The sequence below is a fragment of the Rhododendron vialii genome, chromosome 1a (genome assembly GCF_030253575.1).
Source record: "Rhododendron vialii isolate Sample 1 chromosome 1a, ASM3025357v1".
Taxonomy (NCBI): Eukaryota; Viridiplantae; Streptophyta; class Magnoliopsida; order Ericales; family Ericaceae; genus Rhododendron; species Rhododendron vialii.
Window position 1 is genome coordinate 44,912,814 of NC_080557.1, and position 17,883 is coordinate 44,930,696.

Genomic DNA, 17,883 nt, shown 5'->3' on the forward strand with positions numbered 1-17,883 from the left:
AAAGTGTAATGTTTAATTAGTTGAAATCCTTAAAATGAACTAAAGAATGGGAGAAAATTTTTAGTGCTGGGTGAGCAGCAAGTCCAAACAGATCTAGATCATCCAAAACATATTTGGACGGCCAAGATTGTACTCGACACCACGTGGCCCGTCGATTAAATCTTGATTTTTTTCCCAATTAAATCATGGTGTATTCATGGCTTGATCATGATGTAATCTTGAAATCATGATATATTCCTTGATTTATGAAATCATGGATCAGATTTGTATTTTTATAATCAGGGTGTATTCATGAAATCGTGATTTTTTTTTTCCGATTATATCATGGTGTATTCATGGCTTGTCTATTCTTTTCGATTTGTATTTTTTTTTTTGGAAAGTTTATTGCTTTTTTCCTTCTCCAATTATTCCTTTTTAGAATTCCCTAATATTGTGCATTCCTTCCATTTTGAAATCACCTATTAAGTATCATTAAAATTCAAATCCCACCAAGATAGGAAGCAAATATATAGTTATACATATATATATATATATATATATATATATATATATATATATCATTAAAAAGGGCAAGAATGGTAATTCACTCATTAAAATGATGAAAACATAACCGCTAAAAGTGAGCGGGATGAATACTTACGTGAGATGACTTATTTGAATGAATATTTAAAAACTCCTACTAAAAAAGTATAAGAAAATATAATGAATGAAGGGTAAAATGAGAAAAACGAGATTTCAAAAGTGTAATGATTAATTAGTTGAAATCCTTAAAATGAACTAAAGAATGGGAGAAAATTTTCAGTGCCAGGTGGGCAGCCAGTCCAAACAGATCTGAATCATCCAAAATATGTTTAGATGATCAATATTGTGTTCCACACCACGTGGCCCGTGCCTACACAACACCGAAAAACTTCTCAATAAATGGGGACCGAGGGAGTAAAATAAAAAAAGAAAAAAAAGAGAGAATCATTTGTGTTTGGAAAACATACACGTGGCCATTAGCATGCAATAATTATTAACGCTCCACCTCGACACTGCAAATTCACCAATATATACTCCGTTGCCGACGTCTCTCTCTCTCTCTCTCTCCTTGTTGTAGATAGACGCACCCGCGCTCTCTCTGAACAGGAATGAATATGGCTGGGAAGCTCATGCATGCGGTCCAGTACAATTCCTACGGAGGAGGACCTGCTGGCTTGAAGGTAATTTCCCATGCTTCTTTTTTGTACTCTCTTTGTCTACTAATATTGTTATTTTCCCCTTTATCAATTTCTGAAAGCATCGATCGGTTTCTCTCAATTTTCTTCTGTGTTGTTTGTGAGATAAACCTACTTTGAAAACGTTCAGAGATCAGCAACAACTGATTTGCTAATATTACGATGCTCTGGCTCTTTTCAGACCTCTTAAATCGTCCATATTTTTCGATTTATAATGCTTTTTTATATGCAACATGAATGATAGATCTCAATTAAAAAATAATAATTATATAACACATTACAAATTGTGAGATATAGACGATTTTGTAAGGGGCACGTGTGTCGAAATAGGATAGACAAATTGGAGCGGAGGAGTATGATTTACAATTGTATTGGACAATTATGGGTTCGAGTTTCTATTTAGTTGAATGGTCCAACTGTTCGAGCATATCCAGCCCTACACTTAAAATTTTGGGAAGAAGCTGTTGGGTTTTGCCCATGTGAAAGAGAAAAAGAAAATAATTATGGTTAGTTGGTTTTAATTGGTTCGGTGGTGTTCAGCAGTGAAATGGGTTGGTTGTTTGGTGAATGACCTACTCTAGAAACCTCTCTATAATTAGCCGGCTGTGCTTGGAAAGTCCCAAAGAGCATTTGTGATATGAAGAGTCAAGTGTGTAGATCCTTCTCTTATTCCTATTTAAATGAGGCAATGCATGTGTGCCGAAGTAAGGGTGTGAGCTACGGCAGAGAGAGCACAAAGCAAGGAATACAGTGTGTGTGAGAGAGAAAATCGGTGAGAATATTGTATGAGTGAGGGAGATAAAAACACCGAGAGCTTGAGAGCTAGAGTAGGGTATTTTGTAGCTCATTATACTCATTCAATATTAGTGGAAGTTGTTCTCTCTCCCGTGGATGTATCCGAGTTTGGGGAACCACGTACTCTTGTGTCTCTTTTGTGTGTGATTGTTTTTCTTTACGCTTCCGTTGTATTGGTGATCGGGTATTTTACCCAACAGAAGCTTCATTTGTACAAAGCACTCCAATGGGTAAACTCAAATCTAAGCAACTTTGAGTTCTACCGCTACTTTTGATCGCTAATATATAATTTGAGTAAAAAGCTTCATTTGGTCTGTTGCCTTATTACTTTCCCTTGTAATAAAGTAATAAAAGCAATATGCGCACCAATGTTCTCTCATAGATGAATTAGTGTAAACATTAAGCAGTGCAGTTAGTTGTTTTCTTCTTTGACATTTCACAGTTAATTGTTCCTTAGAATATGTGAAGATGACGGAGTTTCTGCTAAAAAATGAAATTACACTGAACGTTGCGTTTATAGCACCCTGCAAAGTGGGGGTGGGATTTTACTTTTAGGCTTTTCAACTAGGATAAATTGGGTTCTGGATTGTAAAGCAATTGTGTTGGATTAAGTCGGCATAAGTTGCAGGTTATGCGAGTTCAATTGGTTTGGGTGCTTGAATGAAGTTCAACAAAAGGGTATGGTTAGGTGACACTAACACGTGGATGGGAAAAAATTGGTGGGACCGTTGACCAAGCTATTGCAATCCAAGAAGCATTATGGATGTAGTTTATATATACGAGGGTCCTACCATCCCAATTGGAAATTATACCCATGTAGGTCCAGCCTGTAAAGCCTTGAGGAATTTCTAGAGCAGATTATGCCGTCTAGATTGGACGGGAAGCAGAAAGCTGTGCATTCACTAATTTGGATGTGTCATTAACAGGTTGATGGATGGTATTTTTGGTTAGCTAGTGGAAAGAAGATGCTTCTTCTAATTATATGTGTAACGCAATGTAGTAGAGTAATGTTTAAGATGAACGTAAACAATGTATCAGAGAGCTAATGTGGTGATTCTTATGTTGGAATTCCACTGAAACACCTGAGCATACTAACACGATGTTACTTGCTTGGCGTTCTCCTGGAGTAGAGACTGTAGGAGATGCAAACACATGTTGGAAATGGTTGCGTTTGGTACTTAATAAGAGACAAATATCACAGTGTGTGGTCCTACTATCTTCGCACTTAGTGGATGTATTAGTGAATGGCTTCTGAACATGGATGTGAACTATGTTTGTAACTATGCAGAGTAGGTATAACCAAGGTCCATACTTCTACTCCTACAATTTTATCTTCTGATGTACGAATTTACAAATCAATTGTAGTATGGGATTGCTCAAAACAATATGCCATGTTATTGGTCTTACTTATTCGAAGTCAACAGATTCATTATAGATGTTTATGGCTCATTCAAAACCTCATTAACGAATTTCATTCGTATGATCTCATTGTTTCCATAAACTAGGCGACTCAACATATGTTTTAGAAGTTGAAAAGGAGACAGTGAGTATTAATCATTTTCTGTTTCATTTGTTGAATTTTTAGGGAGCAAAAAGAAGAAAGCATGAATGTGAAATTTTTACTCAACCAATAGATTTAAATTTCTATTTTGAGAGTTACAATATCGAGCACATCCATACTCTAGTTACTCATGTAAATGCTTCCTGATGTTAGGAAGTTGGATTCGTCAATCGATGACTTTATTGGCCTTATCGTTAGTTTTGAATTTTGTGTTGCATATAATGTATCTTGCAGCATGTTGAAGTTCCTGTTCCTGCTCCAAAAGAGGGCGAGGTTTTAATAAAACAAGAGGCAGCGAGCATAAACCCAATTGATTGGAAAATCCAGAAAGGCATGCTCCGTCCATTTTTGCCATGGAAATTTCCTTTCATACCTGGTAAGTTTGGTCACGCCTAGGCTCTAGTCTATACCTGGTTTATCTCTTAGACTACATTTGCTTTTATTCTGTGACATATGTTTTACTACTTGTGTGGTCGGACTATAGCCTGCCTCAGCTTTTCTGGTTATCGTTGGAGTTATAATGTTGTAATGTGTTTATAAGTACTTTAAATACATGCCAAGTTGAAAGGACTTCTGGTTGTGCTCTGTACTGACTTCTCTGATCTCTCTGCCTCTTCTATTCTTCCTTTTTTTTTTTTTTTTTTAATCTTCTTCTTTTCACTTGAATCCTCTTCCTTCTTTTTCCCTTCTTTTCACTACAATACTTAATTGTCAGGTGTAGGGATGTTAATGTGTTAAATTTCAGTGGATTTGTTGGAACTGTATTCAAGGACTGAACCCAAAGGAGTCCAAAATGCTTGAGCTTTTAAGCCCAATAAAATTGTGTATTGCCTACAAAATCGTTGAACTTATTGTCAAATGTAGAAAATAAACCTGTAGGGTTTTGTGGGCTTTGATGCCAAATGCAGCAGCAGTATATTCCTATGTGGGGAGTGCGAACTTCAATTCGGGTACTGCACTTTTTCAGGCCTTCAACGTTCAACGATACTCTCTTTCAATCCATTTAAAATACTAATTTTCCAAGACCGCGAGTATTGACATGGTCTTGTATACCTTTGAAATTGTACCACATATTTTCCTGTCAGCATCACTACACTTGTATATTACGTTTCTTAGTTTAACACGCTAAAGCAATGAAGGATAATTGGATGAGAAGAGCAAACCCATTGGATTGTTACAAATTCACAATTCGGAAGTAATTTGGAAGCGTCTTTTGCTCAATATCCATGTCAAGCGAATAGTTTGTGAGCATGTTTGGTCCAATTAGATGAACAAAGTTTGGTAAGCTATGATGTTTATAATGTAAACCTTAGAAGAGTTGCAGGGTATTTTCTGGGCTGATTTTTTTTTCCTTATTATGGTTGGAGCAGTCACTGATGTAGCAGGAGAAATAGCGGATGTTGGTTATGGAGTCAATAACTTAAAGCCTGGTGACAAAGTTGTGTCTATGCTTAATACTATGGTAAGTCTCACACCGTTCCCAACATGTAGAACTGTTCAGCGTTCTGGTGTTTGAATGTGGTATGCATCTCTTCACTACTTTGTACCGGCCAAGGTGCAAAGGCAAACTTTTAACTCAAAATGTTTGGATGATCTTAAGATCTGAACCCTCCTGCAGAGGACACAACATGCAGCCTGTGTACAATTTTGTTGAATATTTTGAACAGAACAATCAAACATTGATCACAAACTTAACCAAAACCTGCATACAACTAGTTGACACTTGTCCTATGTCCCAGAAATTTCATCTTGGAGGCAGACACAATTCCTTGGAAAGAAAGACCCATCCCCACAGTGGCGATGAGGTGCCGGATCAGTTGTAAAATTAGTTATACGTCAGAGCACTTGATTTTTTTAATGGTATTTCGATTATCAATCGGGAAGAAGTACCATGTAAGGACCGTTTGGTTCTAAATATTCGGCCCCACTCCGTAAAAGTTCTGGCTATGCCCCTCATCATGTTATGACCAATCGTCTTGTTTATACAAATTCATGCTTGTTGCCTTGTCTACATGCATAATAACTGATTCCCCATAAGAAATCCAGCATGCCCACTTCATTAACAGATGCAATTGATGTTTTATATCACGTGGTGGGGTAGAAGAAAAAGCAGTTTTGGATGTGCTCAATTCTGAACCGTCAATTAGCACTCAAGGAAAAGAGTAGCCAGCTGGTTAGCATAAATAACCTTAGTTATCATGCTTGCATATGAAAATAATTGATTCAGAGGATAAGAACTTGCTGTCAATCTCTGCCATTTTTGTTCTTGAAAGTTTGTGGGATTGATTGACAGAGTGGAGGTGGACTAGCTGAATTCTGTGTGGCTAAGGGGAGTCTAACAGTTCCAAGGCCACCTGAGGTATCACCAGCTGAAGCTGCAGGCTTACCTATCGCAGCTCTCACAGCTCACATGGCCCTTACCCAATCAGCAGGAGTCAAGCTCGACGGAAGCGGCCCGCAGAAAAACATTCTAGTCACTGCCGCTTCTGGAGGCGTGGGCCATTACGCTGTTCAACTGGCCAAGCTGGGAAATACCCATGTGACGGCGACTTGTGGGGCCCGCAACATGGAATTCGTGAAGAGCTTAGGTGCTGATGAGGTGCTTGACTACAAGACGCCCGATGGGGCCGCGCTGAGGAGCCCATCTGGCCGGAAATACGATGCTGTTGTCCATGGTACAACCGGCATTCCGTGGTCTACTTTTGAGCCTAATTTGAGTGAAAATGGGAAGGTAATAGATTTGACTCCTGGTGTTAGTACTATGATGACTTTTGCATTGAAGAAGCTCACACTGTCTAAGAAGCAGATGGTGCCACTGCTTTTAGTTCCAAAAGGTGAGAATCTTGACTATCTTGTTAAGTTGGTGAAGGAAGGGAAGCTCAAGACGGTTGTCGACTCGAAATATCCTCTGAGCAAGGCTGAAGATGCCTGGGCCAAGAGCATCGATGGTCACGCTACTGGGAAGATCATCGTGGAGCCGTAACGTATGCCCTGTTGGATTGGTTATCCAGTACTGGTTTTTGTGTGATTGAAGAAGCGATTGTATATTCAGACCACAGAACACATGTAGCTATTATACTTTCTGGTAATTAGGTTGGTTGTGTTCTTCATAATCTGTGCTAGGGTGAAATTTTCGTTTCTTGTGCAGGGCATTTTTCATAGTGGAGGCTTTTATTAAACCCGTAAAACTCATATAGGTTTTTTCACAACTTCTACTGTAACATTTCGACTGGCCTGCTCCGGTTTTGGTTACAAGAGCTTGATGTGAAAATGGCATAGTCAAAATTATATTTTGGCTGGGTACAATGTCATTTTGTCAAAAAATTGCAGACTTGCTTCACCAATGCAATGTGATTTTTTGGCATAACTTTCTTTCCTTCCTCCTGCAACCTTTTTTTCCACCCAAAATGTATGCAATAAAGAATTCCAAATTTCAACCTCATGGGGTTGACCAAGTGGTCTTCAGAGTCAGCTTCGGGGTAAGTCCCATCAGAGTCAGCTTCGGGGTAAGTCCCACAAGATCCCGGGTGTGGGCAACCCCTACCATGGACAACAAAAAGAAAAATGTAAATCTAATGTAACCTTGATTTTATTTGCATCGAGGCTGGCAGTGATGGTTTTGGCTTAGGACTTCAAAAATGATACTCACACGACAATCCAAATACAATAATTTACACAACTTCTCACATACGTGTGAGATCCACACACTATTATGTGTGGGCTCAATATGTATGTAAGAGATTGTGTTTCGATTGTTGTGTGAGTAGCATTGTTGTTAGGACTTAGTGTTGACTTAGTGTCTGCTCCATTCTAAGTCTCAGGTGTGAAATGGCTTTGGAATGAGCTGTAGATTAGTTAATTTCACCCCATTATCTAATTGAAGATATGTTAATTTCCGATTTCCAGGAAACCACAAAATGGGAGAAAGACTTGAGGGTACTTTTTTTCTTACCGAAGGGTTCCATCTATGTGCGAAAAGTCTGTTTACACATACAAAAACGACACAAATCACATACATACTTTTTGAGGGGCCCACTTCGGATCCCGCAAAGATGATCTGAATCGTTTAGTTTTCTTAAAATTTTGTTTTATGGACTTCTGAAAAAAATCATCTCAATTGGATATCGGTAAAAACTTTAGGCTGAAACTGACAGGATCGCCTTATGAATCTCGAAAAATTCCCTACCAATATTCAATTTAGATGATTTTTCACAAGAACCTATATAAAATATTTTTAAAAAAAATAAACGGTTTGGATCACCTTTGTGGGACCCGGAATGGGCACCGCGAAAAGTATGTGCGTGATTGGTTCCTAATTTATATGCGTCTATAGCACAGTTAATCTATGTGTGTCGGTTTCTTAGTTGGCCAGCCCATTTCGGACCATGTAAATCATTTGAATTATTTCGGAAACTCGTTGTGTTCGAAAGCGCTTACGTCCAGTGAAACTACTAGTTTAGTTTATTTGGTAACTTAGTTTATTTGGTAACTTAGTTTATTTGGTAACTCATGTGTTCGAAAAGCGCTTACGTCAAGTGAAACTAGTTTACTCTCTCTCTCTCTCTCTCTCTCTCTAGTCTCTATTTACAGACGCTCGAATTTCTCTCTGTGAATAGGAATATGGCAGGGAAGCTCATGCATGCGGTTCAGTACAATTCCTATGGAGGAGGACCTGCTGGGTTGAAGGTAATTTCCCATGCTTCTCAAATTCATTTTTCTGCTCCTTCCTAATTGATTTGTTGGTCTTGCCAATGGTTTTTAACTTTTACGTTGCACAATGTATCTTGCAGCATGTTGAAGTTCCTGTTCCTGCTCCAAAAGCGGATGAGCCGGTTTTGCTAAAGATAGAAGCAGTAAGCATAAACCCAATCGATTGGAAGCTCCAGAGAGGCATTGTCCGTCCATTTTTGCCACGGAAATTTCCTTTCATACCTTGTAAGTTTGGTCACACTTCGTCTTTAATCCATACCCGGCCGGTTTATATATCTCTTAGACAACCTTTGCTTTCAATTAATGGAGTATATTGCAGTTTTTCAAGCATTCAGCATTGAACAATACTTCCATATATACCTCTGATATGGTCACCACATGCTCTCCATTTGGCGTAACTACAATTGGTGGACATATTAAGAATCGACAGAATATACAAAAGTGAAGGTGTGGACATTCAGCAAAACCTTTTGGATTATGACAAACTTCGGAGTTCAGAAGTAATTTGAACGTGGTGTTTCTTTCTATATCATGTTAAGAAAAATTTTCATGATCCTGTAAAACTCATCCGATTAGTTGATTTGGTACCTGCATGGCGATATATTCGCCGGAACTTCTTTATCCACATTGGAACATCAGGCTATGGTACTTACGATGCAAGCTTTAGAAGAGTTGCTGTTATTTTGTGGACTAATGTTTTCTCTCCTTACGGTTGAAGCAGCTACTGATGTAGCAGGAGAAGTAGTGATGGTTGGATCTGGAGTCAAGAATTTTAGAGCTGGTGACAAAGTTGTATCTTGGATTAGTCCTGCGGTAAGCCTTGCTCTTACTCTTCCCATTTTGTGATCACTTTCATATGTTCCATACTAGAATCCATCCCTTCCCTAGTGGCCAAGCTTCAAAGGCAAACTTTTACTGTATAACTCAGAAAGCTTTGGATGATCACAACGTTCCTGCTGAGAACACAGTACGTTTTGCCAAACATTTTGGACATAACAAACTAGAAACCCTGCTCCAACAAACAGGTGACACAATGTTCTGCACGGCAAAAACTTCATCTTGGAGGCAGACCAAATTTTGTTCGAGAGAAACGAACCCATGCCCTGAGTGGTCACAATGGGCTTTATGTTGATACAAATTTTTGCTTTGCGAAAAATTAGTTTCCCTTCAGATACCCAGCATGTCGTTTCCTCTTAATTCACAGGTGCAGTTGGTAATTAATTAGCAATTAGCATTGTTCGCTCATAAACATTAAGTAGTTTAGGATGTGCAGAATTCTTAACCCTGACTTGACACCCACTGATGCAAAACGTGGAGGCATGAGAGGGGGAGAAGGGTAGCGCAATGGGCCACAGCCCTAACACAAGGCCACATCCTTAAAACTCAATCCTCATTCAAACTCTTCCGACTACAATGACTGATGGTCTTATTTATAAGCTAAGAGCCCTGACTAAAAGGGAAACTAGAATCCTCATCCCAAACGGAGATAATCCAATCATCCACAAATATACAAGGGATGGGTAACTGTTTGATTGTCAAATGTTCAACAGGGTCAACTTTTGCCATTTTTTGTTTGTAATGTTCATGCCTTGATGAGATTGAATGACAGAGTTCAGGTTGACTAGTTGAATTCTGTGTGGCTAAAGGGAGTCTGACAGTTCCAAGGCCACCTGAGTTATCACCAGTTGAAGCTGCAGGCATACCTTCTGGCGCTCTCTCAGCTCACATGGCCCTCACCCGTTTTGCAGGAGTCAAGCTTGACGGAAGCGGCCCACAGAAAAGCATCCTAGTCACTGCCGCCTCTGGCGGCGTGGGCCTCTTTGCCGTTCAACTGGCCAAACTCAGAAACCCCCATGTCACGGCCACTTGTGGAGCTCGAAACTTGGAACTTGTGAAGAGCTTAGGGGCCGATGAGGAGCTCGATTACAAAACGCCCGATGGGGCCGCAGTGAGGAGCCCTTCTGGCCGTAAGTACGATGCTGTGATCCACTGTACCACCGGGACTCCGTGGTCTATTTTTGAGCCCAATTTGCGTGGAAATGGGAAGGTAATAGATTTGACTCCTGGTGTTAGTACAATGATGACTTTTGCACTGAAGAAATTCACCTGCTCTAAGAAGAGGATTGTGCCACTGCTTTACTCTCCCAAAGGTGAGAATCTTGAGTATCTAGTTAAGTTGGTGAAGGAAGGGAAGCTTAAGACGGTTGTCGACTCGAAGTACCCTCTGAGCAAGGCTGAAGATGCCTGGGCCAAGAGCATCGACGGTCATGCTACGGGGAAGATCGTTGTCGAGCCGTAAAATATGTGGTTTTTTGATGTACTTCATAGAAAAGTGATGTATATATGAACCATAATGCTTCATCTTGTGAGGAAGGCTGAATATTTTGTGATGGTGTTTGTACCCAAAAATGACCGTCCAATAAAAATGCGCCACGTTGCGGGTACTTGGTGAAAAAGATTGGACAAAGCACCCTGAGTTTGCTCCACTAAGGATGTATTTGACCTTCATTTGTGGAAGCAGGTAGTGATGGAGTTAACACAAGGTCCCCGACCACACAACAATGCTCTTCTTTTGTCTATTTCAATTCCCATAGTCAAGCACTATGTTTATTTTTCTGCACTTTTCAATTCCAGCAACTCCGTAGTTGTAACTTTTATTTGCGATAATGGAAGTCACGAGCATTTCCATAACGGCATTCTTTATGTTGGAGAACAGCGCTCGCTACTTTTTTCTACATCGCTTGAGAAAATTGTGAAGTTCTCTTCGTTGAGGTAAAAAAAAACCGTTGGTGGATTTCATCTACCAAGCACAACTCGTCTGTTTGGAAGTCATTCATCTATACTCGGACCAACCATAGTCACCCGCGCATCTCAATCACACTGCCTAGGCGTTTGTTTCGCTTATTCGCGGGATATGGATGGTGATGGGCTTGCAACCCTGTGTACTGCCCTAAAGAAGTTTTGTACTAATATTTTGTAAAAACACAAGGGTAAGGACCATAATTCACATTAGACCCACTCTGCTCCCTCGATAAAATTCAAATGGCTTTTCGCACGGTATAATTCACTTATTCCCATTTGGTTCGTTTAACAGGCTAATCCTTTACCGGTGTGGAACTAAGGTAGAAGTATGTATTATTGAAATATGTATTCAGACATAGATGTGTATAGAATCATTCAAAGCATGTGCACTGTGTAAAACTTGCATTAATATCGGACGACTCCAAACATCTCCTCTTAAAAGTGAAACGAGAAGAAAATTTAATATTACAACGATGCTTGTTGTCATTGATGATAGATACTACGGAGTAACTTATTTGTCACTCTTTTTTTATTACGTATATTTTTACTCTTTTATAATCTTGGTTTGCTACAAGAAATCGTGTTATGTACACGTAAAAAATAAAAGTATCTAGATGCATAATTATTAATAATTTAATTTATGGTGAAAAAATAATTTTTGTGGTCTGTTTAGAACATAAAGAGAACGTGGGAAAGGACGGAAAAGTTTAAAAACAAAAAATTCTCTTCTGTTGTTCGGTTTATGAAGAAAGAGAAAATGATTTTCCGCTTGACAAAAAAAGAAAGGAGAAAATAAAATCACAAAATAAAATTTTGCATATAGCAAAATTTTTTTCTTTAATTATTGTCTTCTCCTTTTCCATAACTCCTCTTAAGGAACATGCTAGGGGCACATCACTTTAAAGGCACATCAATCACACTCCTCTCACTCACATACAGGTGGGTTCCAGTGGATCCGGGGACCTTGCCGAGCGGCACCCCTGCCAAGCGGGTGCCGAGCGGCCAATCCAGCCGTTCATCTCGGAATCAACGGCCCAGATCGAAACATCTTTTTTTTTTCCTTTTTTTTTTTTTAAATCCGTTCGGTATTTTTACATCTGGGCCGTCCAAAACACTTTTGGACGCCCAAGATGTGCTCGGCACCCAAACCCAAATCCAGCCGTTCATCTCGGAATCAACGGCCCGAATTGGAACATCTTTTTTATTTTCCTTTCTTATTTTTTTTAAATCCGTTCGGTATCTTTATATCTGAGCTGTCCAAAACACTTTTGGACGGTTAAAATGTGCTCAGCATCTCTGCCAAGCACCCCTGCTTGGCAGGGTCTCCAGATTCGGGTTCCAGCATGTGAAAAAGGTGTGGTTGATGTGCCTCCGGCATTTTTGCCCTCCTAAACTAAACAGCCACCCAGAGGCGAGAGAGCCCACAACTGTAACTCTGATCAACACACGCGAGAGAGAGAGAGAGAGAGAGAGAGAGAGAGAAGGGTTCCACGCACATAGAAGCGATCAATCAAGCTATAATGGGTGGCGTCGGCGACACTGCATCGTCTGTTGTTTCCTACTCCGGTACTCTCCCTCTCTTAACTTTCTCCACATACACACACGCACAATTGCAGACTTGCTCCAACAATGCAATGCAATGTGATTTTGGCATAGCTAACTAACTTTCTTTCCTTCCTTCTGCAACCTTTTTTTTCCACCCAAAATGTATGCAATATTAAAGAATCCCCAAATCTCACACCATTATCGAATTGAAGATATGTTAATTTCCGATTTCCAGGAAGCCCTAAAATGGGAGAAAGACTTGAGGGTACTTTTGTCTCATTTAATCCAATTAAAATGGTTGAAAAATCAAGAGAAGGATGGTTCAGCCACTAATACTATAATCAGACGGCCTGCTTAAAATATACTAGTTAAGAGTCAAACTAATTAAAATATAGGGAAAAAAAAAAGTGGCCAAGCTGCTAATTATGCTTTGTACTCCATTGCCGCCCTCTCTCTCTCTCTCTCTCTCTCTCTCTCTCTCTCTCTCTCTCTCTCTCTCTCTCTCTCGTCTTATATGTTGAGTATAGACGCTCGAAATTCTCTCTGTGAATAGGAATATGGCAGGGAAGCTCATGCATGCGGTTCAGTACAATTCCTATGGAGGAGGACCTGCTGGGTTGAAGGTACATTTCCCATGCTTCTCAAATTTCTTTTCTAATTATTTTTCAACTCCTTCCTAATTGTTAGCCCAATTGTCGTTTTTGATTGTTCCAACTTGAAGAACAAGAATTTATGATGCAGTACAACAAACTCTTTAATTTTGTTGTCATTACTTTTTCCGTATTTTGTTATCTTAAATGTGTGATCCTACATATTATTCAAATATCAAATCTATGGAACTTGGAATTTGAAAGATGTTACTCATTTGTCAAATTTGAAGATGGAAAAAAAGGATTTGAAGGATAGAGCTCGCGCTTGAAGGGTTTGTTAGAGCAGTTAAAAACCTTGAAAAACTTCTGATAATTTTCTTTATATTTGGTGTTTGATGGGTTTGCTGGAGATTATCTTAGTCTCTTCAAAAAATCAAAAGTGTCCAATTTTTTTTTTTATAATCCCTTGTAAATAGCTGTAAATGGGTTGGAAAGTGTAAGCTAAGGAGCAATATTGGAAATTATGCCTTAGTATTTACATTTAAATGCAATGATTACATGTCTCGTTGGAAATTAAATTTCTGCAAGGCTGAACATTATGAGACGAATTGGAGCATTAATTGCCCAGAGGCCAGAGCAACACTCAATCATCTCCCCAATCCAAAACCCCTTCTTTGTTGGCATTGACCCCTTTCTTCAATCTTCATGTCCATGTCCTTCTTTGCTCCCTAATCATTACCCAAGAACCGCACCCCAATCAAGCTTACAGCCAAGTAGCCAACATACTTTACTACTATTATAAATCCTTCTTTGGGTTTCTTGTGGAGTTGAAGTTATTTGATTTGTTGGCCTTGTCAATGGTTTTTAACTTTTAAGTTGCATAATGTATCTTGCAGCATGTTGAGCTTCCTGTTCCTGCTCCAAAAGAGGATGAGGTTTTGTTAAAGATAGAAGCAGTTAGCATAAACCCAATCGATTGGAAACTCCAGAAAGGCATTGCCCGTCCACTTTTGCCACGAAAATTTCCTTTCGTACCTTGTAAGTTTGGTCACACATGGTCTTTAATTTATACCGGGTTTATCTCTTAGACTTCCTTTGCTTTCATGCTGTGACCTATTTGTGGCTGCCTGACTCAACTTTTAAGTTGGTTGTTAATTGCTATAGTTTTATTTCTGTAATATGTTGGAGACTGTTAAAGCATCTAACTCAAAATCAATTGGCGATGAGTGGAGAGGCTGCCCAGGCTTATATACTAGTTTGGAGAAGATAATTAACTGATGGGGGACAAACTCCAACACTCCCCCCTCATGTGGGACCCTTGACTCGCACGTCGAGAGGTAAACAAAGGACCCATAACACATGGATCACAACAAACAACTGTGCACTTATAGCACAAACAAGGGGAAACAAATTCTCTGAAACCCTAGCTCTGATACCATGTTAAAGCATCCAACTCAACACCAAATGGCAATGAGTGGAGAGGCCGCCCAGGCTCATATACTAGTTTTTGGAGAAGATAATTAACCAATGTGGGACAATCTCCAACAGAGACTTATTGATGTTCTCTAAACATATTCTCTAATCTCTCTACCTTTTTCTCACTTTTTTTTTGGTCTCTCCTTGTCTCAAGTGTTGTGATATCAACAAGATAAATTACAGTGGATTTTTTCGAACTATATCTTAAGGACTGAGCCAAAAGTAGTCCAAAATGCTTGAGCAGCCCGATATAACTATGTCTTGTCTACAAAATCCTTGAGCTTAATGTAAAATTTGAAACTGTGGCTTTCTGCTGAGCAGAAGCTGAATTTTCCATTAGAGAGAGTGAGGAATTCAATGGAGTATTGCAGTTTTTCAAGCATTTAGCATTGAACAATACTTCCATACCTCTGAAATGGTCACCACATGCTCTCCATTGGGCGTAACTACAATTGGTGGACATATTAAGAATTGACAGAATATACAAAAGTGAAGGTGTGGATATAAGGGAAGAGCAAAACCTTTTGGATTATTACAAACTTTGGAGTTCAGAAGTAATTTGAAAGTGGTGTTTCTTTCTATATCATGTTTAGCAATTTTCATGACCATAAAACTCATTTGATTAGTTGATTTTGTACCAGCATGGCAATTAAACTTCTTTATCCGCCTTGGAACATCAGGCTATGGTACTTATGATGCAAGCTTTAGCAGAGTTGCTGTGATTTTGTGGACTAATGTTTTCTCTTCTTATGGTTGAAGCAGCTACTGATGTATCAGGAGAAGTAGTGACGGTTGGATCTGGAGTTAAGAATTTTAAAGCTGGTGACAAAGTTGTATCTATACTTAGTCCTATGGTAAGTCTTACTCTTACTCTTCCCATTTTATGATGACTTTCCTATGTTCCGTACTAGTATGCAGCCCTTCCCTATTGGCTAAGTTTCAAAGGCAAACTTTTAAGGGAAAACACTAATTTCCATGCATGATCCCAATCATCCACAAATATACAAGGTCTGGGTAACTGTTTGATAAATAAGCCTTGTCAAATGTTCAACAGGGTCAACTTTTGCCATTTTTTGTTTGTAAATGTTCATGCCTTGACGAGATTAAATGACAGAGTGGAGGTGGACTAGCTGAATTCTGTGTGGCTAAAGGTAGTCTGACAGTTCCAAGGCCACCTGAGTTATCAGCAGTTGAAGCTGCAGGCATACCTTCCGGCGCTCTCACAGCTCACGTGGCCCTCACCCAATATGCAGGAGTCAAGCTCGACGGAACCTGCCCACAGAAAACCATTCTAGTCACTGCCGCCTCTGGCGGCGTAGGCCACTTTGCTGTTCAACTGGCCAAACTCGGAAACACCCATGTGACGGCCACTTGTGGAGCTCGTAACTTGGAACTTGTGAAGAGCTTAGGGGCCGATGAGGTGCTCGATTACAAAACGCCCGATGGGGCCGCATTGAGGAGCCCGGCTAGCCGGAAGTACGATGCTGTGATCCATTGTACCACCGGGATTCCGTGGTCTATTTTTGAGCCCAATTTGAGTGGAAATGGGAAGGTAATAGATTTGACTCCTAGTGTTAGTACCATGATGACTTTTGCACTGAAGAAATTCACCTGCTCTAAGAAGCGGATTGTGCCACTGCTTTACTCTCCCGAAGGTGAGAATCTTGAGTATCTAGTTAAGTTGGTGAAGGAAGGGAAGCTTAAGACGGTTGTCGACTCGAAGTACCCTCTTAGCAAGGCTGAAGATGCCTGGGCCAAGAGCATCGACGGTCATGCTACGGGAAAGATCATTGTCGAGCCGTAAAATATGTCGTTTGAAATAGGTTTAGCTAGTTTTGATGTACCGGAGAGAAAAGTAATGTGTATATGAACCATAATGCTTCATCTTGTGAGGAAGGCTGAATATTTTGTGATGCTGTTTGTACCCAAAAATGACTGTCCAATAAAAATGTGCCATGTTGCGGGTACTTAGTTAAAAAAATGGACAAAGCACACTGAGTTTACTCCACTAAGGATGTATTTGGAGGTTAAGACCTTCATTTGTGGAAGCAGGTAGTATGGAGTTAAAGGCCCCATTCCGCTTTCTCCCAAAACTTTCTTTTTTAAAAAGAAGGTAATTTTAAACTCAAATACAATGAAAATGAAAAATGATTTTTCAATTTTTTTTGCACCGTTTGAAAGATCTCAATGAAATCTATCAAATGAGATTCATATTGGTAGGAAATCATTTGCGTAAACACATGATTTTTGAGCTTGAAAAAAACCTTCTTTTTTCTAACCTTCTTTTTACTGTTGAAATGAAACGGCTTCTAACTCCTCGTAAAAAAACGTGAACATGAGATCTTAGGATCCCCAACTACAAATTGTCCCCATTCCACAACTACAAATTATCCCCATTTGGTTCGTTTAACAGACTAATCCTTTACATGTGTGGAACTAATGTAGAAGTACGAATTATTGAAATATGTGTTTAGAATAGATGTGTCTAGAGTCATTAAGCATGCATTGCATAAAACTTGCGTTAATTGGGCGACTCCAAACATCTTCTCTCAAAAGTGAAACAAGGAGAAAATTTTAAAGTGTAATGATGCTGCTTGTCATTGATGATAGATATCAACTTATTTGTCACTTTTTTTTATTACTTATAATTTTACTCTTTCATAGTTTTGGTTTACTAGAAGAAATCATGTTATGTACATAAAAAATAAAGTAATTTAGATGCATAATTATTAATATTTTAATTTATTGTGAAAAAATAATTTTTCTATGCCAAATATTTTGTTATTTTTAGTGAACCAAAGGTTCCGGAAAGGAGGGAGGAATTTTGTGGTCTGTTAAGAACATAAAGAGAACGAGAGAAAGGAAGTAAAAGTTTAAGAAAAATTCTCTTTTATTATTTGGTTTAAGAAGAAAGAGAAAATAAAATCACAAAATAAAACTTTGCAAACAGCAATTTTTTCCCTTAATTATTTTGGCAGATTTAGTGATAGATCCACTATAGACATTTTATAAGTTCACAAGTCCATACAACCTAAACTCTAAAATACTCTATGAAAGTGCCTAAAATCCTAAACCCTATGAAAGTGCTTAAATCACTAAAACTCTATAATAGAAAAGTGCACCATAAAACTCTATAATAGAAAAGTACATTCTAAAATCCTATAAAAGTGTCTAAATCCTAAGGTGC

The 17,883-nt window shown here is 39.0% G+C and overlaps 2 protein-coding genes and 1 pseudogene across 5 annotated transcripts; all 3 read left to right on the forward strand.

The window, feature by feature from the left end:
• The first annotated feature begins 1,031 nt into the window (after window positions 1-1,031).
• On the forward strand, window positions 1,032-6,940 carry LOC131319894 (chloroplast envelope quinone oxidoreductase homolog). The gene is made up of 4 exons (XM_058350332.1): window positions 1,032-1,202; window positions 3,808-3,949; window positions 4,944-5,035; window positions 5,867-6,940. Exons 1-4 carry the CDS (start codon window positions 1,131-1,133, stop codon window positions 6,554-6,556), a joined length of 996 nt encoding a protein of 331 aa, XP_058206315.1. The 5' UTR covers window positions 1,032-1,130; the 3' UTR covers window positions 6,557-6,940.
• A 1,232-nt stretch (window positions 6,941-8,172) lies between these two features.
• Window positions 8,173-10,944, forward strand: LOC131319886 (chloroplast envelope quinone oxidoreductase homolog; annotated as a pseudogene).
• A 1,531-nt stretch (window positions 10,945-12,475) lies between these two features.
• LOC131319860 (chloroplast envelope quinone oxidoreductase homolog) lies at window positions 12,476-16,606 on the forward strand. 4 transcript variants are annotated; one of them, XM_058350310.1, is made up of 5 exons: window positions 12,476-12,651; window positions 13,184-13,253; window positions 14,117-14,258; window positions 15,459-15,550; window positions 15,811-16,606. In XM_058350310.1, the coding sequence occupies exons 2-5, from the start codon at window positions 13,188-13,190 to the stop codon at window positions 16,498-16,500; spliced, it is 990 nt and encodes a 329-aa protein (XP_058206293.1). In that variant the 5' UTR covers window positions 12,476-12,651; window positions 13,184-13,187; the 3' UTR covers window positions 16,501-16,606. The 4 variants fall into 4 exon arrangements, with proteins under 4 accessions (XP_058206293.1, XP_058206277.1, XP_058206268.1 ...); XM_058350294.1 differs by having other exon boundaries at window positions 12,491-12,651; window positions 15,456-15,550; XM_058350285.1 differs by having other exon boundaries at window positions 12,496-12,651; window positions 13,158-13,253; window positions 15,456-15,550.
• Window positions 16,607-17,883: the final 1,277 nt, after the last annotated feature.